At 47.1% G+C, this 27,274-nt stretch overlaps 1 protein-coding gene across 7 annotated transcripts in view; it reads right to left on the reverse strand.

Annotated features, from left to right (window-relative positions):
* Positions 1–217: 217 nt before the first annotated feature.
* RALY (RALY heterogeneous nuclear ribonucleoprotein) overlaps positions 218–27,274 on the reverse strand; it is an 80,427-nt gene continuing 53,370 nt past the window's right edge. For 5 of the 7 annotated variants that reach the window (XM_059895947.1, XM_059895943.1, XM_059895944.1 and 2 more), the window contains 8 exons: positions 7,961–8,225; positions 6,780–6,852; positions 6,544–6,591; positions 4,332–4,501; positions 3,510–3,623; positions 3,100–3,302; positions 1,787–1,835; positions 218–579 (listed from right to left, as the gene is read on the reverse strand). In XM_059895947.1, the coding sequence (XP_059751930.1) occupies positions 1,791–1,835; positions 3,100–3,302; positions 3,510–3,623; positions 4,332–4,501; positions 6,544–6,591; positions 6,780–6,852; positions 7,961–8,216 (909 nt within the window). In that variant the 5' untranslated portion in view covers positions 8,217–8,225 and the 3' untranslated portion in view covers positions 218–579; positions 1,787–1,790. Of the gene's footprint in view, positions 580–1,786; positions 1,836–3,099; positions 3,303–3,509; positions 3,624–4,331; positions 4,502–6,543; positions 6,592–6,779; positions 6,853–7,960; positions 8,226–22,629; positions 22,649–27,274 lie in introns of those variants that run through there. The other 2 variants (XM_059895948.1, XM_059895950.1) reach the window with 2 other exon arrangements.

The following is a 27,274-nucleotide window of genomic DNA, read 5'->3' on the forward strand; positions in this document are numbered from 1 at the left end:
ACCCTCCCGAACAACCCTACTGGCCATTTTAATCCCCATTTTAGCCATGGAAACTAAGGCCCAGACAGATCAGTTTCAGGCACCCTAGACAATGCTCTCTGGCGGAGAGGAGTGAAGGAGGGAACAGAAGCAGGTGTAGCAGACCTGCCTTCTGGTTGGACAGGAGGGCCAGGGCACCTTCATGAGAAAACGCAAACCATTCCATCTCAGAGCAAACTGGGATCCAATCTCTTTATTGTCAGGGTCCCCTCCCTGTGGGTCCCACCCCCCTCCAAACCTATAGAAAAAACCCCAAGCCTGGGAGTGTCCTGGGGAGGGGAGGCAAGAGTATAGGGAAACTCTGTGCTCTGCCCTCTGGCCTGGGCAGTGCCAACAGGGAGGGAGGGTACATGAGAAGGGGATGCCGATAACTCCACCTGCAGAGAATGTGGCACTGGCTGGGACGCGTGAGGGAGGTGGTGCCTGCTGCCAGCTCTCCTCTGGGACCCGCTGGGGGTGGTTATCCAGGGGTGGGTGCCCAGCTTGAGGCCTGGTACGGTGTACGCCCTTCTCCTGCCGGTGGCCATTGCTCCTGTCAGACTGAGAAAGAGACACAAAAGAGAGACTAAGGCTGAGAGGAAGAGCCCCTTCGTGCTCTTGATAACAGGGGGTGGGAAGAAGAAAGAGTGGAATGGTGTTTGCTGTTTGCAAACAAGAGATATGCCTGCGCTCTGGCTCTGGCCTCATAACTTTCTGGCCATGAAACCTTGGGTAAATCTCCCCCTTCCCTAAGCCTCAGTTTCCTCACCTGAGTCCCCAGCACTTCTCCTGCAAACTGGCTTAACAAGGTAAAACTGAGCCTCCCAGGTAAAACAAACCACGAAGATTGCCTAAACTTAAATGTGTGGTGGAGCATCTCACAGCATGAATGTGTCATGCGTACAGACACCTCTGTTGTTTGAGGCCCTCCTCTGCCCAAGCCTGTCTTACTCTGGCAACGGCCCCCAAAGGAATGGGGCAGAGTATGGGCAGAGCTGCTGTGGCCTGGTTTCCCTCCAGGGTGGGGTAGAGCAGGGTGGTAAATACCAACCAGAGAGTGAGCTTTGAGGCCCACACCACTGGGTTCAAATCTAGGCTCCACCAATTACCACCTGGGGATCTTGTGAGATACGTGGTATCTCCCTGCCCCCTTCAGTGCCTCAGTTTCTACATCTGTTACACTGGCACAATCACAACCTTGTAGGGCTGGGGTGCACGGGGCATTTCCTCCAGACAGCATCAAATCCCAGCCCCTAAGTCTGGCATAATCATCACCCTCTGATGATGAGCAGCTGCCTCTCCCCACTGTGCAGAGCTGGGACTGCAGCCACAGGAGGCTCCTGGCCACTTCTCACACACCGAGGACTGCCAGCGTTCTGTGCCTGTGATAAGGGTGCTCCCTCAGACGCTTCCCCCTCAATCCTCAACAGGCTCAGCTACACATCACCTCTTCCACCACACCCCTCTCTGAGCCCCTGGCTCTCCAGTCCCTGTCATCCTGCTCACACTGGGTGGTAACAGTTTGTCTTCCTCCACTAGACTCGGAGCTCTTTACAAGTGGAGACAGGCAATGTGGCTCAGAGTATTCTGAGGGAACTCCTGTTGGGCGGACCTGGCTAGCCCATCCACGGCTCCCTGCTCTGCAACCCACCAAGCCCCTACCACAAATGGGCGTGGCAGGATGTCTAGGGACAACAGAGCCTTCATTGCTGGGCACAGCACTACCCTGCCAGGTCTACTCCACCCCTCCCCACCAGGACCCCCGTACCTGCTTACTGCAAGGCCCCATCCTCCGCATCTGTGTCCTGGCTGTGCTCCTGATAGGGAGGAGACAACAAAGGACCACACATCACTCACTGCAAGCTCTGTCCTACCCTGGGGGCCCAGAGCACATATGGAGACCACACTCAGAAAGGGGGAGGGATAGCCAAAGGGAATAACTATGGGACCAGTCTAACTAAAGGCTGGCTTGGGATCCCAACAGGGTAGTCTGAAGGCTCCTCAGGAGAGAGAAAGGACCAGTCAAGGAAGTTCTAGGTGTGCCAGGGGGCACATTCTGCATAGAAAGACCTTCTTAGGTTGGAGCAGACCGAAAGCCTAGTAGACTGGTGAGCTAGCTCCCATCTTAGGAGCATCGAAGCCGTCATTAGGGCCTCTATGGAGACGACTATGCCTGAAAGAGTAAGATGGGGTATCAGGCTAGGTTTAAATAAGAAGAGACAAGCTGGGCATGAGGAAGACCTCCAACTGTTATGGCCATAAGCCCATCTGTCCTCACACCAGAACCCAGCCACGTGGAGAAAGTTCACAGACCCGCTGAAGTCCAGGCTCCAATCCTGGCTCAACCCTTATTAGCTACAACGCCCTGGGCAAGCTACTTGACTCCTCTTGAGTCTCAGTTTCTTCATGGTGTAAAATGTGACAAGAGTAATACTTTGCAGAGTTCAGGGCTGCTGTTAAGGTTAAATAAAGTTAAAAAGCGTGAACTACGGGGCCTGGTGCTCAGTGTTAGGTAACTGAGTACGAGGCACACAACAGACATCTTATAGACTCAGAATCTGGTCTACTTTCCCACTTAATATGAGCTCCTTGCCTCAATCTGAAGAATTCCAATAACAAACAGAGAGCTCACTCCCTCTTGAGACAGCCTGTTTTCATTCTGAGGCAACAATGGCTTTTAGAAAATCCTCAGGTGGAGTAGATACCCACACTCCCTGTGGCTTCCCCAGGCAATCCCCCTCGTGCTCCCTGGAACTCTGCAGACTGTGTGTGTTTCCTTGAGTCCGTGACTCTTCCCTTCTCCGACTCACGTGGAAGACAGAGTCTAGAATGGGCCTTAGGCTAGAGAGAGGTCTGCCCCAGTCCTCAGTGGGATTTCTGACTGGCAGCTGAAATAGCTAAGTACTCCCTGTTCGTTCCCCCCTCTTCCTCACAGGACTAGAATCCCTGGGAAGGAAGGAGGGAGCTCATAGGGCAGCCAACCGGCTCAGAGGTTCCCCCTCCCCCTGCAGCCCTCCTGCAACCAAGGGTGCAAAGTCCAGTCCCAGTCCCAATTCCCCCTGCGCCCCCGCATGCCCTCACCAGCTCTTCCTCGCTGTGTGTTAGCAGCCCCTCCTCATCACCGTCGTCTCGAGCCTGTGCTTCTCCCTGGGGCGTGCCTGCCTCAGAAGCTGTGTCCTCTTGGGGGGCCGGTGGCCGGCTGCCGCCACCACTACTGCCACTGCCACTGCCGATGCCGATGCCACTGCCACTGCCGCTGCCGCTCTCGCCCTTCTTTTTGCCATCTTCAGGCGGAAGTGGGGAACGAGGGGAATAAAAATCAACCTGGGGCAGCTGCCCAGGGTAGCACCTTAGCAGAAGCTAGGCCTCAGCACAGTGGGTCCAGGTGGGATTGGAGGCCACAGTCCCCCTCTGCCCCATGCACTGTCCTCCCCACACTCTGCCCTGTGCCCCCTGGCCACTGATCTGGGCAGGGACCCTTGGAAGCTGACCTGGATTGGCCTTCTGCTCCTCGGCAATCTGCTCCAAGCGACCCAGCAAGGCATCGATGTTGGACTTGATCTGGGTCAGCTCTGTCTTGATGGTCTGCAGCTCACTGCTCTTTACTGAGAGTGGAGGGAGTACAGGGATGTCACCTAAGGGCTGGGAGCTTGACACTAACACAAGACCCTAGCCCCATTCTGTCAACTAGGAAGACAGGCCAGTGGCAGAAACTATCCTTGTCCACAGTCTTTTTCTGGCCAGGGAAAAGGCCAGAGCTGCCTGTGGCTTCCCCCTGAGACTTCCTGGAGGCCCCTCTGAACCTGGATCTCCCCCACCATCCCCGACCCCTCCAACTCTGAAAGGGACTGGGGATGGATAAAAATGGAGGTGTGTGGTGTGTACCTCTGTGTGCACCTGAGCAAGCATGTGACTTTGCTTATGTTAGAGAGTGGTATCTGTCTTTCAAGGTGTGTAAATGTGTTTTACAATCAGATTTCCTGAGTGCCTGACCACGTGTGCACACCAGAATGAATGTGGAGTAGCGAGGCTGTGTGGACCTGTCCTTGTGCTTACTAAAGGAAAGATGACACCATTTCCTCACTGGGCTCCATGTCACAGCACTGGACTCTGTGCCTAACCCAAGACCCTCCTCCACAAATGTCGGTCTTTCCTCTTAGAAATGCATGAAAATACTCACTTGGTTGTATTAGAGCTGCAGAACTGTGGGAGATTTGTTCCTTTATCTATTTTCCAATGTAAAAAAATGTGATTCTATTATTTTGCTAATGACAAAAATAAAAATTACCTAGGAAGAAGATATAGTCACTCACACTTGATCTTGGCTGAGCCGGTGGTGGTGATGGCTGTGGAACGGGCAAAGAGCTTGACAGGTATGGTGGTTTTGACACGTCGGACCAAGGGGACTGTGACCCGGGGTCGCTTCACAGGGACTGCCCTGGGCACTGGCACTGGTGACAGGCGGCCCCGATAGTCGAAGAGCCTGTGAGAGCAAACGGGCCAGAGGCTGCAGCATGGCCTGTGGCCACCAGGGGGCACTGTGACCCTAGAGCAACACATGTAGGGCTGGTGAAGGGCTGGGTAGCCTGCACTCCATACCTCATCCTTCCCAGTTATAGTCCTGAGGGTGAAGAGGAAGGGCTTTCTGGACCTCAGTGACCTTACGACATCCACCTTTCCTACCATTCAAGCTGGGTAGGAGCAGGGGAGGTGACAGGTGGTAATGGTTACCACCATTCAATGGTTAGCCCCATTCAACAGAGGAGCAAACTGACAGCCCCAGAAAGGAGACTTCCCTAGATCACCCTGACACCCAGTCCTGTTCTATTACCTGACCTACTTCTGCTCGGTCAACTGTACCCCAAGCTCTGGTCAGAGTTTGCAAATCTCCCTAAAGCAGTACAAATCCCCAGGCGGAAACAGAGGTGAGGGAGTGAGAGTCAATCCCTAAGCCTGCCTAACCCTCAGTTTTCCCATCTGCCTAGTGAGGATGGCTACCCCGAACTCTGTGCCCCCCACATCCCCCAAGGCTGCTGTGAGGGTAGAGCGTGAGAGAACTTGGTTAAAAACACACGTTAGAAGGTGTGATAGGTGAAGGGCCAGGGTACCGAGACCCTCAACTCAGGGGCCTATGACCTCAGAGGCATGAGGCTGGAGTCCAAGCCCCTTTCCTCACTCTGGGCCCCCAGTCACCCCATCCTTCTCACTCGACTTTGGAGATGGAGGGGCAGGGGGCCCAGTGGAGTATCAAGGTTAGGCAGCTCGGTCAGACCCTCTATACCAGACAGTATGCTGCACCCCCGACGCCATCACCCAGCCCCTTCCAGGAGGGCTTCTCTTCCTGATCAGGCAGAAACTCAGTAAGCCAAGTAGGGGTTTCTCCCACCGCTGCTGCTGCTACCACCTTTTTGCACGGAACAGCAGCCACAGGGGTATACTATGGGGTCACTTTCCTGATGACAGCCAGGTAACCTGCCATCACTAGGCAATTCAATGCCCCATGCCTTGGTACTCCTTTGTTTAGGGAGCCCCTGCCCTAGGGTGGTGATGGCTGGAGATGGAGAGTCTCTGGGAATGGACCCAGTCCCAGACCCTGCATTTCTGCCCCTAAGGGGAGGGGGCGGCTCTGGCCTTGGTCAGAATCACTGAACCACAGAATCCCAGAGCTGGAAGAGCCCTGAGGGATCACTTGGTGCAAGCCCATTTCAGACTGGGAGGGGATTTGCCCAAAGTTGTGTAATCTATTCAGTGGCAGAGCTGAGATTAGCACCCAGGTCTTCTGACTCCCAGGCTAGGGCACTTTCCACTACATTGCACTGTCGCCTGAAACCACTCACAGGTGAGAAAACTGAGGCTCAGAGAGGTCTGTTCTTCCTGGACAGCCTGGGGCAGGCTGAGAGGGAGGGAGGGAGGGAGAGAAGCAGGAAGGAGGAGAAGCTTGGGCCAGCCCCCACCATGATTTCCACAAGAATGTGGCTGGTGCCATGGACGCTGGGGTCTGGGTAGGCTTGGGGGTGGGCCACAGCCTACCAGGGACTAATTCAGACCTCCAAAGGACTGCTGGCCTCTTGGCTATAAATATAAGGCTAAGAAGCTCAGACTGAGCTCTGAGGTTCCTTCAGCTGGCTGGGCACCTCAGAGAGGTAAGGAAACGGAACAGCAGAAGCGTGAGGGCTCAAATTCCCTGCACCTGGCCCTGCACCTGTTTTGTATTCCAACTTGCTACATTTATAGGTCCCCTGGCTGTCCAGTCCCATTGAGTCCCACCCCAGGATTAGGAGGGGGAGGGGCGGTCAGAGAGTTGGGAGACACTGTGGGCTGGGGAGAGCTCTGGCCTGGGCACCTATAGAACTGGACCCTAGTCCCAGCTCTGCCACTAACTTGCGGAGCAGCCTTGGGCAGATGCCTGTCCACAACTCTGGGCTTCAGTTCCCACTTGGAGGACTGAGTGGGCTGCACCAGCAATCTCTCAGGACGCTTCCAGCTTGGCTGTTTCATGCCTGGGCACGCCCCTCCCCCGCTCACCTGTCGTAGAAGTCGTCCCGGTAGTAATCATAGTCAAAGCTGTAGCCACTGGGGAAACAAAGGGGAGAGGGCCGGGGCTTAGAGACGGCCACTCAGCCCACTCTTCGCAGGCCCTCATCTCCAAACACCTCCCCAGATTCTAGGCTTGGCATACCGTCACCACCAGTGTTCACTCCCTCTGTGGAAAGAGGAACCAATCCCACCCAGAGACAGACAAACAAGACAGAGCGCCCCACCTGTATATGGCAGATGCTGCTCTCTTTAGCCCCTTGGGTCTGTTGGGCTTTGGCTCTCCAGCCATGTTGATGTCTGTATGGAGGGAGGAGGCAGAGTCAGATGCTGACAGGATATCAGCAGCCATACACATATCACCCTCATGCACGTGTGCAGCAATTTATGTGTTTACATGAGATACACATGGACTTCACTCACTAACATGGACAACAGAGGTCTTCATAAATTAGACTCATACCCACACGTCACATGCATATAGTTGTTTATATATTCATATACATTCAGATACATGCATGCATGCTCACAATCACACACACACACACACGCCACATACATCAAATTATATGCTTTCTCAAGTACACTCACATAAACACATACATCAGACACACACCCTCACACATACGTTCACATATGCAGGAAATAAGATCACACACTCTCAACTACACTCAGACGTGGCTCCAACATCCTATACTTAACTGCCCATATGCAAATGAGCCAATGCACATTTACACAAACCTTCTACCAAACATCTTTATGCCTAGAGCAGAGTTCAGCAAATGTTAGGACCTCAATAAATATTTGGTAAATGAATACACGAATATCTGCTTACACACTCAAGTATATTCTGATACACACATAACTCTACATATATACATAGTAAGTAAGGTATGTGTCCACATATTCTCCACATGTTCAGTTACATCCACATACCACATATTCAGGAATACATATCCTTCTCAAACATACACAAATACACCGAAGTATGTGAACATATACAAACACTATACAGGCTCCAAGGTAGGCCTCCAACACGGCCACATCTCATGTACGTAACACCGAGACCAAGAGCACCTGCTTCACCTTATGCTCCCAGCCCCTCCTCCTGGCTCTCAGAAAGGGTTCTAACCTAAGCCAAATGCAGCCCAATGTAAGAGGCTGTGCTAGTCCACTCTGCTCCCTTTCTCTGGGGAATCTGCATTTTAACTGGAACCCTTACACTGTGAAAGCAGGGACAGAACAGAAGTGTTTTCCTGAAACTTCTAAAATTTTCCCATACAGGCACTGATCTTATAGTGGGTGACAGCTGGAGAAGACAGAAAAGAGGATAAGAGGGAAGCTAAAGAATGCAGGTCAGCACCTGCCCAGGAGAAATCCAGGGGCAGGGCCATGGAGAGATGCTTACCCAGGGTCTGCCCAGCCAGCACCCGCCCATTCTCTCCCAGCACAGCTGCCCGGGCATGGCGCTCATTGGCATACTGGACAAAGGCATAGCCCTTGTGCACAGAACAGCCGGCCACACGGCCATACTTGGAGAAGATGGTCTCCACATCAGACTTCTTCACCACAGCTGTGTTGAGGTTTCCAATGAAAACCCGAGAGTTGATGGATTTGGGGTCATTCTTGTTGGTTACGTTGCTTGTCTGGATCTTCAAGGACATGGTGGCCACCTGAAAAAAGAAAGCTACTGTGAGGCTGGGAACCCGGGTTGGGCTCAAGGGCTGCCCATGGCCCACAACCTGACTAAACTGGATTGCTTTGTGCCTTCCTACACACACGCCCCTACAGCATCCAGCCTCCCCATTTTTGTTCATTTCACTGGCTGCTCACCTCATATAGGTGCTTTACATATGTTCCGTCATTTGGTACTGACATGATAAGCAGAATTAGGACATTTTATAAGGGAGGAAATGCAAAGTCAGAGGTCACAATGCTAGTGAATAACAGGACAGGGATTTGAACCCTGGTCTGCTTGACTCAATTCTTCTCTTTTAATTGAGGTTACACGTTGGTTTATAACATTACTTAAGTTTCATATTGACTCCAGTTCTTTCAAATCCACTCTTTCTTTAATGTTCATCTCAAATGCTACCCCTTGCAGGATCTAAACTTGAAGATTTTCCACAGCTTTTCTTCTGTTCCTTCAATGTAGAACCATGGTAAAGAGGTCACATCGTAAATGCAAGTAATGTTTGCTCTAAAACAACATCATATTAAGAAAACTGCTCAGTCTGATCCAGACATGGACCATGGCTGTCTTTATTAGAACCAGCCATTTCGAAAAAAGTGAGCTAAACCTCACTGAGCACTCACTGTGAGCTAAGGGTGGCATGCGATATTGAATAATTCCAAGACTCCATGAGTTCGACAGATGAGTGGATAAATTAGACGTGGCTCATATGGATATTCAATATGGATATATCAATATTCAATGGAATATTACTCAGCCATAAAAAGGAACGAAATTGAGTTATTTGTAGTGAGGTGGATGGACCTACAGTCTCTCATACAGAGTGAAGTAAGTCAGAAAGAGAAAAACAAATACTGTATGCTAACGCATATATATGGAATCTAGAAAAATGGTACTGATAAACCTAGTGGCAAGGCAGGAATAAAGATGCAGACTTAAGAGAATGGACTTGAGGACACAGTGGGGAAGGGGAGGCTGGGACGAAGTGAGAGAGTAGCACTGACATACATACACTACCAGATGTAAAATAGATAGCTAGTGGGGAGCTGCTGCATAGCACAGGGAGATCAGCTCGGTGCTCTGTGATGACCTAGAGGGAGGGGAGATGGGGATATATGTATACTTATAGCTGATTTACCTTGTTGTACAGCAGAAACTAACACAACATTGTAAAGCAATTATACGCCAATAAAGATGTAAAAAAAAAAAAAAAAAAAGACTCCATGAGTGTTATCATTATCCTTCATATTTTACCAAAACCAGACTCCAACAAGTTCATTAACTTGCCAGGAACAGGCATTCAAACCCAGGTCGTTGGTCCCTAAAGCCCATTTCTATCAAATTTATCACTCTCCTTCCCAGAGCTAAACCCACTTTAAATACAGTTGACCCTTGAACAACACAGGTTTCAACTGCATGGGTCCACTTTTATGCAAATACTTTTCAACAGTAAATACAATACTGCATGGTTCCCATGGTTGGTTGAATCCACGGATGCTGAAGAACTGTGGATGTGGAGGGGGCTGACTGTAAGTTGTACACGAATTAACCCCTGCATTGTTCAAGGGTCAACTGTACTACAGTAAGTCAGCATATTTATCTGAGAATTTTTTTAATAAATTAATTTTTTAGAGTTATCCATTTTACACTTACTATTCAAGTTCTGTCCTCTTTGCTTAGAGATGATACTATACCTGTTCTTTGCTCTCTATACTCAGGCAACGTTTTTTACCCCAAAGGGCTGTACAACTCTCTCCTACTCCCCTTCCTGGACAGGTTATAATCTGGGCACAGACTCCAACAGGAAAGGGAAAAGGAGGCTCAATTTCAGTAGGAAAGGCCTATGTAAGCCCTGGCATTTATACTTCCTGGCCATCTTCTGCTCACTGGCATAGGTTGGTTGCAACTCCCTTTTGGAACACTCCTATCTTAAAACCTGACCCTAGAGCTATTGCAGAAGGTGCTGAAGAACCACCAGGCAGTATGCATAAAAACTCTCATCAGCTTAGGCTAACCATAAACACCTGCCTATTTACCTAATATTTTAGGGCAGAGGGGGTTTCTTTTTAGTGAATTAGAGAAGAGCTGAGTATAAGCTGGGATATCTGTATCTTTTTTCCCATTAGGGTAAAAAGACCCTTTTCTCCTCAATCCTCCCAGCTTAGAAGTTATTAGCACTTTCTGACCAGCAGATGGTACTGTTTGCAAAGAAACCATACGCTGGACCTGAGAACGATTCTGCGGAAGAACCTGCTCCTATTATGGGCTTGCAGTAGCAAGGATATACTGGGGTCAAGTGTGTGTCATCGCAGGTAAAGGCTGAGGGCTGAGAGGGCACTGCTGCTGATGAAGGGGCTGGTGCCAGTTTTGGAGCTGGCGTGGGAAGATGGACTCTTCTGTTACTCAGTTTGCCTTTGAATCCAATCATCAACATTTATAAAGCAGTGAGGGACACAAAAGAGATTGCCCGTGAAAACACTTAACACACTGCCCATATGCAGAAAGAAATGCTCGATGTATGTGGGTTCCCCATGCCTCACAGTTCTCTGACAATCCCTCTCCTACCTGGATGACAAGCCATTCAAAGGTTAATTCCTTGTGTGTCCATGGGTATACAAGAAATTTGTGGGGCTCCTCCATGGGCATCAGATAACTCTCTCCTTTGAGCTATCTCCAGGGCTATCTCCTGGAGACAGCACAAAGTCATGAAGTTTTGGCCCAGGGAGATGCCACCTGCTTTGGTTGGAGGGAGCCAACCAGGTCAGGTGTGTGGACCAAGACAGAAAGAAAAGAAGGGGGGATGACGGTTCAGAGATCTACTGATGACTGCTGGCTCTGCCACTGCCCTGGCAGGGCCATGACCATCGCTGGGTTCCCTCAGACCGCTTCCTGTTCAGTAGTGTTAGTAAGCTCTAACACTACTGAACAGGAAGCACTGCTGAGCACCTGTGCTTGGTGCTATAGTGGGATCAGCATTCACTCCTTGGCTGGTGAGCAAAGTCCTTTGGGTTTGCCTCTACCCAGTCTTTTCTCTCATCACCTGGGGTTTGGGACGATGTATATAAAAGGCCTGTGCAAACTGTGAAGCTCTTTATAAGATCTAGAAGTTACTCTAACTAGTTGAACGTCTCTGTTCTACTAATACTGCCATTTCTGGGCCCATTCTAGATGAGGGTCAAGGTCGGACTGGAGCACACTCTGTACAATGCCAGGGAAAGGCAGTCAGAAGCCATGTCACACGGGGGCCAGTTTTCTGATCTGTAGAGAAGACACTGAGGAAATATCTGTATGTGGCTGCCCTGCACTGTCAAGGAGAAATGGCTGCCTGAAGCATATGCCCCGGGAACCTAACCGCTGTAGTCCCCAACCAAATAGCCCCCAATCTGCTTTCAAGGCCTGCATACTCTTCAGAGGGCAGGCCGTGCTGCTGTTGTGCATAAGCTCAAGGGGTAGGTCTCTCTGGGGGTTCAGAAAAGCTTAAGTATCCACTCACATGTCCATGAAGCTCCTCAAACTGAGGAATGGAGTTGGGGGTGCAAAATGAAAAGAAAGCGTGCTCAGACTAGCTCTCCTAGAACTGCTAGGTTCAGGTACAGAATCCCTAATTCAGATACGGTCTTCCAGGTTGTTATGAAAATACCAATTTGTTAGCCTCACTTATAAGTTATAACCTTCGAATATTTAGACACAGGGTATGTGGGTCTCCATCTATACTCCTGTTCTGCCCTGCAAATGTTAGAGGCAAGCTCGACAAAGTTGCTCAATAAACAGTAAATGCTCAATAAACATTAGGGAGGAAGCAGTGAGGATAATATCCCAGAAGGTGGTGAGAAGGGCTAGCTGTGGCCCTTAAGTAGGGGTACGGAGGAGTTGGGGGGACTACTAGAGGCTAGGGTTCCAGGCACCTTTTTCTAGCCTCTGACCCAAACACCCCCGTCTGCACACCAACCATCCCCAACTCAATCCTCTCCACACAATTCTATCTTGGCTCTTCCGGGATTCCCACCAGGTCAGAGCGGGAGCCCTAGAAAATACTGACATCCTATTCAGCAGAAGCTAGTTGACTTGATAAGCTATTTCCCCCCCTGGGCCAAGCTCTGCCTCACAGATTAGCTGTGTAATTGAGAGCAAGGTGTTTGTAGCCCCCAGAGGCCCCATGCTTGGCAATGAGCTAAGGAGAGGTGGGTAGAGGGATTGTTCTTGCAGAGATGGGGGGGGGGGGCCGGGATTCAAGAACCCAACTTGTTCCCAGAGACTTGTGCAATGTCAGATTAGCAGGGACCTTAGTGAGCATGGAGCTTATATGCCCCCTACTCTCTGAGGAACAGAGGGGAATGGACATGGCCAGGATGCCGTAGCCAGTGAGTAGCAGGGCCAAGAACCCCACGGGTCCTCAGACTCTACGTCTAGGGTTCTTATATCTCATTTTTCCTTCTGGGCTGCTAAGAGACAAGCCCTCAGGACAGTGAGAAGCTTGGAGGAGGCAGTCTAGATACGCTGTGTTTGAGAAAACTGGGGACTGGCTCCCAAATAAATATCTTCACTTTTACCTGCTAAAACAACTGCTGCATAAAAGCTGGGACCTTGGGCTTCCCTGGTGGCGCAGTGGTTGAGAGTCTGCCTGCCGATGCAGGGGACATGGGTTCAAGCCCTGGTCCGGGAAGATCCCACATGCTGTGGAGCAACTAAGCCCGTGCGCCACAACTACTGAGCCTGCACGTCTGGAGCCGTGCTCCACAACAAGAGGCCGCAACAGTGAGAGGCCCACGCACCGCGATGAAGAGTGGCCCCCGCTCTCCACAACTGGAGAAAGCCCTCGCACAGAAACGAAGAACCAACACTGTCAAAAATAAATAAATAAATTTATTTAAAAAAAAAAAAAAGCTGGGACCTTAAGCTAATTAAAACCCACCAGGAACACAGGCTTTGAAATGCAATTTACAGCTGAAAGGGATGGGCTGGCTCCTCCAGGCTAATAAGAAAAGAAGAAATTTGGCAAAAAACAAATCGTTTTCCCCAGATGAAACATTTCAGATGGAAGCTATGTTTTGGAAGAGCCAAGCCTGAACATGTGGTAAAGTGACAGGGCTTTGTCAAGGCAGAAAAGCCCTAAAAGGTACCTGAACCCCTGAACTTTGAGTAAATGAGCCTCCCAGAGGGGCATCACAATAAGAATAGCCTCTAATTACTGACTGCCAACTATGTGTTAAGAGACTTTACAAACCTCACCTTATTTAATTCTCACAACAGCCTTATAAGGAGGTAATTTAGATAGGGAAAGAAAGCTCAGAGAGACCAAGTTACTGGTTAACAGAGCAAAACCAGAACTGGAACCCAGGTCTGTTTGACTCCAAAAACCTAAGCATAGAGACGCCTTGGGTACTGATTCCCATGGTGAGAGTGTGTCACCCTGAGCCAGCCACACCCTCTCCTTGGTCCTCCTCGCCCCTTTCCCTTTTCTACTACAATGCCTCATATTTGCACAAGATTTTAGCAAAGAAAGCCCCAGTTTATTTTTCTTGAGCCTGACATTGTTAATCCCATTTTACAGATGAAAAAGCTGAGGATCATCAGCAAAGATATGTGACTAACTTAAGGTCCCCCAGTTGGTTAAGGGAGTAGCTAGGGGACTTGAATCCAGGCTTCTTGTTTGACGCTCTACATGTCACTGTCTCAACTATTCTAAACCTATGACTCTGCCTTACCAAACCTCATGCCCTTCCAATGCTGCCTATCAGGACCTAGTCTTCAGCCTGACCTCTGAGGCACTCAACCATCAGAACACCCACTTCCCCAACTCTGTGAATCCTCCTCAGCACTGGACCTCTGCTGCTCTTGGTCCTCATCCCCCCCAACCAGTGCTATCCAGAGCCTCTGTCTGGGCCAGTTCTGCTGGACATCTCCAACCTTATTCCCAAGCACGGGGATGAGTGGTCATACCAGCCTGTGGCCAGACCTCTGCCCTTAGATAACCCTGGAGCCATTTGGGTGACTTTAAAGGAAAGTAGCTATCAGTGATGGGGAGAAGCCAAGCAATTATACTGATCAGTACCCAGGGCCTCCTTGGTCCAGAGACTCCTGGTTACCAGGCAGCTAGGGATGACAGAACATCTGTTAATCTCATTAAACTCTCCAGGCCCCAGCTCATTATCACTGCCCAAATGATCATTACTGGCCAGACAGGACTAATTTCCCAAGGAATGCTCTTTAGTTCTTGACCATTCCCACCTCCAAGAGAAATCCTAGTTCCCATCAAGCTGAACACTGAGGGCTCCTGGGATGGGTGGAGAGTTTAAGGGGTCTAGGCTACAGGTCCAGGAGGCTTGGCTCTGCTGCTCTTAGTCATGTGACCTGAAACAAGTCTTGTAATTTCTCTGAGTCTTATCATCCTATTCTGAAAACAGAAATAATCTTTTTCCTGATTACCTCTCAAATCTGATATAAAAATCAAATAGGCTGATTGATGTGAAAGTTCTGTGTACATCTGTAACATATTATAAATGAATAGGGGATTATACCTATTTCTATTATTACCCAACTCCTATCCCCTTCACTCATTCAACAAACATTTTTGAGTATTCTCCTCCGTGCTGGCACTGTGGAGGTGCTGGGGAACAGTGTTCACGGGCCTTGCCCTCCACTTGTTTTTAAGAAAGCCTTCTCTCCAGGAACCTGTTTCTTGACTGTTTCCTAATAACAAAAGAATGCACATGGAATAGCAGAAACAGCACAGGCTCTGCAGTCAGACAGGACTGAGTTCTAATCCCAGTCCTACCACTTATGAGATATAACCCTGGACATGTCTCTTATCCTCACTGGGCCTCAGGTTCCTCAATTGCAAAATGGGAATTATACCAACCTCCCAGGATTAGTGATAATATTTGTAAAGAGCCCAGTATAATGGCTGAGACCAGTAGATATTTACATAAGAAACTCAAATGCCCAATGCCCTATGCAAAGAGATGAATCTAGCCTGGCAGTCTAGATCCTCCACATTCCAGTCCTAATCCTCTTTACCCAGGTTGTCTCCCAATGCTCCAACGTTTCACCTGAGAATAAGGGAGTCAGGGGTAGGGGGCCTATGCATGCTCTCTCCCTTGTCCTAGTATGTGGTACCACACCTAAAAACTTCGTAACAGTGCCCCCTCCCCATGCCTGTCAAATCACTACTGTATGGGACTGACAGAGGAAAGAACACTGGCTGGGAGGAGTTCCAGGCTTTGCTGAGCCACTGACTCACCTCTCCGCCACACCATGAGGTCTCTAGTCCTATACTCTAACACTGGTATCAGCATCTGTTAGGCCCTGAGGGGAGACCCCAAAGCAGAAACAGAAGGTAGAGCTGGAGCCTCAGCCATCTCTTCCCACAGTGTGGTTTGAGTATATACTCTACCCTCCCTGCATCTTGCACTCTTGACTATGGCCTTAGGCTGAGGTTTAGCATCTGTGACAAGCAGCACTTATAGCTATGGAGGGAAAGGCAACAAAGGGTAGGTAGGTACAAACTTGGGCTTACAATCCCCAGTACTGAGTTAGAGTTGGGGAACTACAAATGATTGTCAGCATCTTTACTTTTGCCAGACGTCATCCCCTCCATCCCCCAATAGGAAGACTGGTCCTGGCTTTGCTGCTGATGTACCACATGACCATGAGTTTGGGAGCATGTGACCACGAAGGGCCCTTCCAGGGTTAACATTTCCAATACTTGCTGAGCACTTACTACATGCCAGGAACTGTACTATGTCTTCTGCTATGAGGTAGGTGGTGGTATATATAGTGTCCTTTTCACAAATGAGGAAACTAAGCTTAGTTGGAGCTTAGTCCTACACAAGCTAGGAAATGGGACCTACACAAGCAGAGCTGGGACCAGGCTGTATGAGACAAGAGCTAGTGCTCTTAACCTTGGCCCAGAATGGCTTTGTGCTAGGCATGCACTCTACCTGCCAGGAGATCAGTTTCTAACACTTTCTGATCCTTTGGGAAAAAACTCATGGAGCCTTGCTGAGTGCATACTCTCAAGTCCAAGAGCCAATAAGTACTTGCTGTGAGCCTGGGGGATGGACTTCTCCCCTTTCCCATAACTCAAGGCTCCTCACAGTGATAATGTGGCAAGATTAGTCACTGCTTGCTGTTGGTTGATTACAGCTATTCTTTTCTGTAAATGAAGTTTAAAAGTCATCAAAGGGTTTGTCAGCTGTGACTTATGAGCCTCTTTCCCCGCAGGGAAGTCAGGCAGTGACAAATGCCCCTCTTGTTCTGCCATCCATTACAAGGCAGAAGGTGCCATGTTCCAATTACTGGAGACCCCGATGAAGTTCATGGAAAACCCTGCTCGAGGCTGCAGCCATTAGTCAGGCCTGGCAGGGCTGCCAGCAGAGCTGCCCTAGGCCCAGGCCCCACTGGCTAAGAATGGAGTAAGAGCACATTTCTGACTTTGTGAGTCAGCCCCTTCCACCCCATACTTGTGTTATCTCTGGTGGGTTTATTCTAGACACATTTCAAAAACGAGTAAAAACATGGGCATCATGTGGGCTGTCTCAAAGTACCCAGAATCAAGACTGCTTAAGACAAACAGACATGCGGAAATAAGGTCATGCTGCCGGTAGAGTAGGTGGGGAATATGATGCTCAAGAGGGAAGAGGATAAAGTACCTATGATGTTCAGAGTAGAGACTGAAAGAACCCTTAGAGATCATCCAGTGTAATCAACTGCCTCAGTACTCAATACCCATTATATGCCAAGCCCTGTCCACCTAAATGCTGGGGAACCAAAAATGAATAAAACATAGTCCCTACCACTGAGGGTAGATGAGATCATTAAGGTTTAAAGAAGTGACTTGCCCAAGATCACAAAATAAGTTAGGATCAGTGACAGAATGAGAAAGCAGGTCTCCAGACCTCTAGTGAAGTAGAGAAAGTGGAGTGACAGGGAGCCCTCCTGCACGCCAGGCTCTTTACACAGAACATGGCATAACAGTCAAGAGCACTAGTTCCCATTCAAATCCCACCTACACACTTATTACAGGGTTTGACTTCTGCAAAGTCCCTCAACCTATCCAAGCCTCAGAACAAAATTTATTTCAGAGTTGTGGGGAGAATTAAATAAGATAATACATGTACAATGCACAGTGGCAGGCACATATTAAGTATGCCAAAATATTATTTAACATCAATTTGAGGTAGGTATTATTAATCTTGTTTTACAGACAAGAAGACTGAAGCTCTTTTTCACTTTGTCACACTGAGCCAGTACTTCTCAAAACTACTTGTGGTGAAGAAGCAGTTTTTTGTTGTTTTGCTTTTTAAACTTCCAATCCATTACAGACAAATACATTTGTAAAATACAAATGTCAAATTACTGTAAAGGTCTCTAAGCGCTTAGTCTCAATTTCTGTACTCATCACAAACCAGCAAGTTTGCGAACTAGCATCCATCTACTCAGTTGGCTATAATTTGAGTAGCACAGCTCTAAACCACTCTCACCCATCCCTGTCAACCTCTATAAAAAGCAAAGCAAACAAAAAATAGAGTTTATTTCATTTCTTTCGAGTCCTTTAACCTGATTTCTTGTAGACTTTGGTGTTAGACTATGAAAAACTATCTTAGTCTTTTTCCTTTCTTCTCAAGAAAGAGAGAAGAGGATGCAGGCCAAGGATGAGTTCAAGGATTTGCCACCAAATGCTTTAGGAGGTGATTTATCTTGGTCATCTGCTCTAGGTCATGCTATATCCTGCAAGCCAAGACGATCTAGGCTTAATGAGGACTAACACCTTCCTGAAGCCTGGTGATCTGAAAGGAAGGCATGTGCCTGAAGAGGCTAGTACTTCTAGACCCTCTCTCCCCAGACTAGAGGACATGAGGAAACCAGCCAGGAAGGGGAAGCATGTTGTAACTCTTCTTTTTGGTATTTCTAATTTTCAGTCTTGTATCACAGCTATTTACACAGTATTCTTCTCTCTCCCTCTAGGGAGTTTATTGACAGCAAGATAGATATCAGATTCATTCTTGAATGCCACTGTACACCCAAGAGTGTGACTGGCTGGGGCAGATGAGTAGCTCTTAACCAGTGTGCCAAGACATAATAATGTACCTTGAATCTTCCAGGTGCATGGCTAAATTTTCATCAGTGTACAAAACTTCTTTTTGTTCTGAGCTAATGGGGTAGTACTATTTTTCAGCACAACCCAGAGCTGAGTGGGTCATATGACACGGTGTATAGAGAGGTACAACCTGCTGCTGTGAACAGGGTGCTGCCATCAAGCAGGAATCAAAGCCTAAATGTTTACTGCCATGTGAGAGGCCACGTAATATGGTCAAGAGAGTAACCTCTGAAGCCAAATGCCTTCATTCTGCCACTGAACTAGCTGTGCGAGAGGACCCTCAGTAAGTGTCTTAAGTTCTTTATGCTTCAGTTATCTCACCTATAAAATGGGGGTAGTGATACATATCTCTAGGGTTGCTGGAGGATAAAACAATCTAATTCATGTTTAAAACAATGTCTGGCACATTAGAAAGTATGCTACTGTTATTAGTATTGTTATTGTTAGAACCCAGAAGAACTTTTTCTTGTGAGTATGAAAGGTAGTGAGTTCTACTGTAACATTAATCTAGAGCTGAACTATGATCAAGGGAAGAATACTATCACTGTGGATGCAATAAATTTTAGTATCTGGAAATGTGCCTTGAACATAAAAGGAAGCACGGGAGTAGGCACTCATTAAGTGTTAAATGAATAAAGAAACGAGTATCAAGAGTAAAGCAGTCTCCAGAGAGTACAACTTGAGAAGGCGGGCACCAAGAGGCCCCTAAGTGAAGGTTCCCAGAAAGGCCTCTTGTACCTTGAGGACCCAGAAGGCAGGTTGTTCTCCCCTTCCAGGCAACAGGGCTGCAAGGGCTGATACTGCAAGAAACCTCTGCTTGCTCACTGTTCGGTATCTCCGATGGAACCTCCACATTCTGTGGCTACTCTATTCTGAATAAGGCTGCAGCAGGTTGTGCCACGGTAGTGTACACGTCCCCATTTTCCTATTGGAGGAACACAGAGAGGGCGGCCTAACCCCTCCCAAGACAGACCTTGCCCCAAATTAAAATAGTAACAGGGGATTATTAGCTTTGAATTCCTGCTTGCCTGTGGAGTCCCAGGTCCTGAACCCCACTTCCACTAGCTGTGTGAACTTGGGAAGGCACTTCACTTCTCTGAGGTTCAGGCTCCCCATCTGTGAAATGGGGATGAAAATCCCTGCCCTGCCCACTTGCAGTGCAGGTTGTTGTGAGGGTCAAAGGAGATAACATATGGGAGTGTACTGTTACCTGAGATTGCTACAAAAATGTGGACAGGGATATTCCCTGGGATGGACAGCTCCTGCAGGTCTTCCTAGACAGAGGCACCCTGGCAGTGGGCCAGTTGGCTGGAAGTAGGCGGTAGATGGTACACAACTTGGCACTGCAGCCAAGCACTGTGCCCTTCAGGTGTAAGGGCAGTTGATTAAAATCCTTTCCTGTGAAATCAGTATTTTCCTCATTACAACAATCCTTCTCCTTGAAAACACCTAATGCTACCCCTCACAGTCCCACTAAGGCTTGATCCCGCCGAAAGCATATGCACTGGCATATAAATATATATATTTAATTTCCCACATTCAGACAGGAGAAAAGAAAGCTGACCTCTCTCCAAGGTGCTGATCTAAACACAACTCAGGGCTGTAAGCACCACCCCACAGTGCTGTATGTCTGGCCCAAAGAGGACCACTGAGAATATGTCACTGTCATAGCCACTCTGTCCCTCTGGTAACAACATTAATTCCACAAATATTACTAAGCTCTGCCTCTTGAGTGAACCACTGAGCAAGTGTGTCCTTGTCTCCTGTTTAAGACCCTTCAGCAGCTTCCCACCACCAAGAATCAAGTCCAACTCCTTAAACGTGGTTTACAAGCCCCTTCACTAGTTAAAGCTACCAAATTCATACACAACAATCCTCTAAGAGATTATAAGTCACACCCGCTTTACAGATGAGTAAACCCTAGTGCAGAAAGACAAAGGCAGTTGCCCAAGGTCACATAGTGAGCACGTTGGTATGAATTGAGTTCTTCCTGAAGGGCTAGGTATCAGACCCCAAGGTATAGACTCAAATTTACAACCGCCTTTTCTTGGACTAGTCTATATGATGCAATGTGGGGATGGGGCATTTATTGCTCAGGTGACCCCTTCAGGGAGCTGCTTAGATAAATGTCCCTTGTTGGAAGCTGCCAATCTGAACTCTCTCACTCCCATAGCTGCAGCATCATTGATAAACTTGGCGTAATGACCAAAATGTTCATTTGCATGTAATATGGTACACATTTGCATACCTAAGTTCAGGAGGCCCAGCCACCACGAGCATCAAATAAAAGTAAACCAATGAGGGCTTCCCTGGTGGCACAGTGCTTAAGAATCTGCCTGCCAGTGCAGAGGACACGGGTTCGAGCCCTGGTGTGGGAGGATCCCACATGCCGTGGAGCAACTAAGCCCGTGCACCATAACTACTGAGCTTGCACTCTAGAGCTGGCGAGCCACAACTACTGAAGCCTGTGCACCTAGAGCCCGTGCTCTGCAACAAGAGAAGCCACCACAATGAGAAGCCCGTGCACTGCAACGAAGAGTAGACCCCGCTCGGCACAATAGAGAAAGCCCGCGCGCAGCAACGAAGACCCAACGCAGCCATAAATAAATAAATAAATAAAATAAATTTTTAAAAACCAAAAAAGTAAACCAATGAACCATAACAACTTAGGGGGGAAAAAAAGCCAGCCCCCAAAACAATAAGCATAACATGCCCAATACCTAATGAACTTCTAAACTAATTTATTCAACTGATCATGACAGAAGCAGCTGTGGTCTCTACGGTCTTTTCCCCCCATCATCCTCTTAGAAAGAATTAACTAACCCTTTCTGGTCCCCTTTCCCCTCAAAAAGGACACTACACTAAACATGTTTCTATACTGCAATAGCTGGTTTTAAAAAAAAAAAGTTTCTCCCAAACTTTAATATACAGATGTCTCAGCTGCAGGAGCATGAGCTTTGGACAGAGACAGACCAGGATCAATCAATCATTTACTTACTAACTGTGTGACCCTGGACAAGTCATTAAACTCCCTGAGCTGATGTTCTCTACTAGGCATACTTCCATATACTTCTTCCCTCCACACAGTGAATCATTTCCTGATTCACATACTAAAACCAAGCCCTGCTGATTTGGCCTCCTAAATATTTTTAGAATGTAGTCCTTCTTTCTCCATTCATATTACCACTCAATTCATCCTCCACACCGTCACAATATCACTACATGCCTCCTTTGCTTAAAACCAAAATTAAAGTTTTGCTTTATTATTTCAAAATTCTTGGCCATTAATTTGGGTGTTTGTACTTGTGTGTTTATTTTTTGAAATTACCATAAGTAATCACCTAAACCCCAACCCCTCTATAGGACATAACTATTGTTAGCATCTTGGTATACTGCCTTCCAGTGTTTTTTCTTGTGCATTATATTTGGATTACATAGTTAGATCATTCATTCAATTCTGTAACATAATTTTTTCAACTAATATTATAACACAGTATATATAACGTATCTGTCCTTATTGCTGCATAGCTTTCAATAAGCACCATTTTAAAATAATTATCATTTTTAATAACTCATAGTTTCCCCATGAGTGAATTTATAATTTAGACTGGTCATAGTTTAGGTGGTCATTTAAGCTTTTTCCAATTTCTCAATATTATAAATAATAGCATCTGAGGGAAAGTTCATTCTATATATTGGATTATTTCCTTAGGACAGAGTGTCCCAGAAGTGGAATTACTGTGTCAAAATGTATGAATATTTTTATGGTTCTTGAGATACACTCTGCCTAATTGTTGTCCAAAAGTGCTATACCAATTTACACTGCTATCACCAATGAATGCCACTTTCATGGCAACCTCACCAGAATCATGTACTGTATTAGTATGTGTGGTGGTGGGGGGATGGGGGGTGGGGGTAGTTAACAGGGGAAAAGCAAATCCTCATTGTTGTTTTCATGTATACATGAAAATAACAGTCTCCCACGATTGTTACACTAAGTTTTGAGTCTACAGAGTTTTTGATTGCCACGAAGTTATTGTAGGTTCTTAGAGGAATAATATGCTGAAAATTTATTTACTCATTTATCAAAAAATCATTGAGTACCTGTTTCTGCCAGACACTGTACAAAGTATGGAAGTGAACAAAAAGTATTTACAATCCCTGCCCCAGAGGAGTTCACAGTCCACACAGTCCAGTGATGAAAACCAGAAACTATGTTTCATCCCTTTCACCTGGATAAGGGCTATGAGAGGAACACGTGGGAACTCAGAGGCATGTCACTTACCAAAGGGACAGGACAGAAGGAAGAGGAGGCAGTCAGCAAGAGGAGTCATCAAGAAGTTCTGATCTTGTCCATAGGGATAAGCTGAAGTTGATCCACACATAGATGAGAGAAAACATTTAGGAAAGAGGAAATAGCATGAGCAAAGTTGTGGAAGCTGGACAGTGCTTCCACACTGAGTGAATAATAGTATGTATTGTGGTTTTACTGGAGTGTAGAGTCTAAGACTGGATGTTGCAAGAGATGACAGCAGAGAGCCTGGAAAAGGCCAGATCAGAAAGCCCTTGTGGACTGTTGAAGAGCTTGGACTTCATGGGAGCCAGGACCCAGTCCTATGTCATACGCAGAAGAGTGCTCAGTAAGAAGGGACTCAGAAGTCCCTATAGGTGTTGAGCGTCTGAACTACACAAGTCAAACCCCGATCACAACATCCCGCTGTGTCAACTCTTTTTGTCTCATATGTTAGTCTTCTCTTGCCAAGCAGTGCAGAACTTTTGGGGTATTTTTCACAGCACCTAGCACATTGGTAGGCACATGGCAGGGGCTCCAATAATGCTCATGGATCAACCAACTGGAGGTACCTCCTGCAATAATACATATACTCAAGAAACCCTTACTGCCCTGGCATAGCGCCAGCCAATCTCAGCAGGAGCTCAGTCACTGCCTCTCTAGGCAGATGTACTGCCTCAGAAAGCTACCTCCCCACTTCTTGCTCCTTCTGCCAAATAAAAAAATGTGCCTGGGTACAAGAAACTATAAAGTATGTGATAACTAAGCAGCACATCAGGTGGCCATCGGGGAGGCCTGAGGGACATAAATCCTTCCCCACAGTACATTGCTCAAGCCAAGGACTCCCTCAGCTCCACTGGCAGTTTAGGAGTGCCACCACGACCCCCCCATAAAAATAAAATAGGTTTTTCCAATTGAGCATGTTAAAAGTCTCCTTTGAGTAGCTGCTGACCTTCTCTGAAGTATTACAACTTTCTACATTAATAATATCTGCTTTAATGATGACAAGGATATTAACAGGATGATTATTTCAACAATTAATATAGTAGCAAGTCATTCATGCCCTGCTAGTAGTGGTATGGGCTGTGGGCAATGGGATCTGATGTGCTGCCTAAGATCCATCCGAGGAGGCAGTATTAAAATGATTTGTTTCTGTGTCATCTCCCCTCCCAGATTGTGAATTCCTGGATGGCAGAGACCACAATCTATTTAATATCGGCATTCCTCCTGCCTTTCAGGATAGACCCTGGCCCAGACTGGTGCTCAGGGAGTACCTGCGGAAGTGAACTCCAGGTACCACTGTCCCCACCCCCTTCCTCATTCATGCTTTTTAAGAAACAAAGAAGCAGGCGGTATAGAAAACGAAGCCAGGAGACTTGGGAGACAGAAAGGAGACATCTTTGCAGGAGCCCAATCCACTCCAGCCTTTAGGAAAGGCTGTTTTGTAATATAAAAAATGATCATTATGATTCATTAATTGCTTATTTTGTGGTAGATGCATTGCTAAGTATTTTACTTCTCATTCTTACAACAACTCTTTGAGGTTAAGAATTATATCAAGGTCACAATGGCCCTGAGACTCTTTTAGGACAACGACTCTGGAGTCAGACTACCTGGGTTCAAATCCCAGCTCTGCCATGTATCAGCTGTATGATGCTGGGTAAATGCCTTAACTCCTCTGTGCCTTAGTTTTCTCAGTTGTAAAATGAGAATAATATTACAGCACCTTCTCCATAAGGTTGTGAAAATTCGGTGAGATAACATACCAGCAAGTGAAGCATTCAGGAGCTTTCTAAATGAAATTATTATTACTACTGGTCCCATTTAATAGATGGCTCCAAATATCACACTCTTAACATTGCGTAAGGTTAAGAGAGATTGCTTCATCAATAAAGCAGGACCAGAACCAATTTCTGATTTGGTGATGGAGGCTGGAGCCAGAAGGGTTTTCAGTGCACAAAGCCACCTATGTCATAACCTTGATGAAAACTCTTCAGGATAGCCTTTGTTTTCCATCCCCCAGGAAGACAGTCACTGTCTCCTCTGGACCCCGATATTCTCTACAGACTTCTGTCACAGCAACATTTGCTGCACCTTTGTGATTTACACATCTGTCTTTCTCCATTAGACTCTGAACTCCTAGAAGGCAGAGACTTTTATTAATCTTTGCAATCCCAGCCTCCAGCACTGCCCTGGCAACAAGCAGATGCAACAGGTGAAAGAATCCTAGGTGGGCACTGTTTCAGTAAATGGTTTCCCAGTGTTCCTGACATGGCAGCTCCTTAAAAGTGAACTGTATATTTGAAGTTCATGGGATGAACCCAAGTTCCTCATCCATCAGTAGGGCAGAAGGACAGGCAAAACAGTGATGAGAGAGACAACAAAGGAGGATCAGAGCGAGAAGCTGGGGACCAGTGGTGTCTTTGTTCAGTAGACTCCAAGGAGCAGAGGCTCAAAAGAGAGGTTGAATCTTCAGCCCAGAAACTGCTGAATCTAAGCTTTCTATGGTGGGGAAGATGTACAAGGTCCTCACCAAGCAGAGAGCAACAACGGCTAGAAACGGCCATTCTCGTTGGAAATCAACACAGCAAGGGAGACCCAGTCTACTCTCTCTGAATTATCTGGTGACCCTGAGATGAGCCCAACCACTGGGCCCTACCATGCTGGCTTAAAGGAAAGAACACTGGGCAAAGGGTTCGAAGACCGAAGTTCAGTCCTGGAAATGTACCAATTTTTCAATTAATAAATACTTGAGGATCTACTATATGTCAGGATTGCACTAGGCACCTGTAATACAACAATGAACATATCACTAATCTGCTGTCAGCCCCTGGAAAAGTCACTACCCCTTCTCTGAGCCTCAGTGTCCTCATAACGACACATGGAAGATAACCTCTATGTCACAGGAAGGAGTGTTTTGTGTTATCAGATGTGTTTTGGAAAGTTTACTGCACAACTTGGCAAAGGTAAAGGTTGTATTTTTTACTAGATCTAAACTAGAAGGCTTAGTAAAAGCAAGGACAGCCCCCACCAAATAAATGCCAAGGACAACTCCCTCTGCCAGGTCTGGATAGAAACCAGCGGCACATTCCTAACCACTGAATTCCATGGAAGATGGTGATGGAAGAGCAGAAATCTGACACGTTCTCTTCAAATTCCTCTCAGGATCTTTCCCATAGTTACTGGTATCAGTGTTCATCGCTGGGAACTGCACTATGGGCCTCTTGGATGAGGCCCCTGGATGCAACTGAAACTTCTTAAAACAAGAACAGACTTAAAACTTTGTGGTTTAGAGGCACCTTTCCAGACACTGAGCTAAAATTACCTGACCCCTGGTCTTTCAACTGTTTGGAAACATTTGGTGGCCATTAAGCCTGTTGTCTCCTCATTTTCCTGCTTACTGGCACAAACACAACAGAACAGAAAGCTTGATGCTCTAACAATGCTCTCTGATTAGTGGTTTGCAGAATCCTCTGTAATTTTATGATTTGCCGGCTAGAAGAGTAAGAACAATGGAGTGCAAATAGTGGTGTGGCCCAAGGGGGAGTCAGGCACCCTGAACCTTAGACTTTGTTCTACTGTGGACTGGCTCTGTCAACTTGATTACAGACCTTAATTGCCTCATCCAAAAAATGGAGGAACTGAACCATATCAGTGTTACCTGAACTCTTCCATAAAAAACCAGTGTTCCTCAAGATGTTAATGAGAGCTCCTCAGAAAAGGGGCTCCAAGATCAAATAAAAACAGGAAACTTGGCATACTCCATCCCTTCCTCCCCACCCTCCCCAGTCACATGCACGCTAAGGCTCTAAGAAGTCAACAATAAAGAAATGTACTTTGCATTATTCAGTCTGACTTTTCCTAGATTATTAACATCTCTTCTGAGGAAGACACATTGGAATAGATCTCTTGGGTCCCTGGTCAGCTCTAACCCACTGTGATTTGTATCAGAAGTACTTAACCAGTGCCTGGAGCACCCCTGCTTCCAACCCAGTGAGGCACTTAAACGATACTCTGGCTTACAGAAATTCATTACATGTAGTTCACTTTACTGTAGTGAGAGTACTAATTTTTTTTATGACATCTTTACTGGAGTATAATTGCTCTACAATGGTGTGTTAGTTTCTGCTTTATAACAAAGTGAATCAGCCATACATATACAAATATCCCCATATCTCCTCCCTCTTGCGTCTCCCTCCCACCTGCCCTATCCCACCCCTCTAGGTGGTCACAAACCACCGAGCTGATCTCCCGGTGCTATGTGGCTGCTTCCCACTAGCTATCTATTTTACATTTGGTAGTGTATATATGCCCATGCCACTCTCTCACTTCGTCCCAGCTTACCCTTCCCCTTCCCCGTGTCCTCATGTCCATTCTCTACATCTGTGTCTTTATTCCTGCCCCGCCCCTAGGCTCTTCAGAACCATTTTTTTTTAGATTCCATATATATGTGTTAGCATACGGTACTTGTTTTTCTCTTTCTGACTTACTTCACTCTGTGTGACAGACTCCAACTCCATCCACCTCACTACAAATAACTCAATTTCGTTTCTTTTTATGGCTGAGTAATATTCCATTGTATATATTGCCACATCTCCTTCATCCATTCATCTGTCGATGGACACTTAGGTTGATTCCA

Source organism: Balaenoptera ricei, chromosome 15, assembly GCF_028023285.1.
Source record: "Balaenoptera ricei isolate mBalRic1 chromosome 15, mBalRic1.hap2, whole genome shotgun sequence".
Classification (NCBI taxonomy): domain Eukaryota; kingdom Metazoa; phylum Chordata; class Mammalia; order Artiodactyla; family Balaenopteridae; genus Balaenoptera; species Balaenoptera ricei.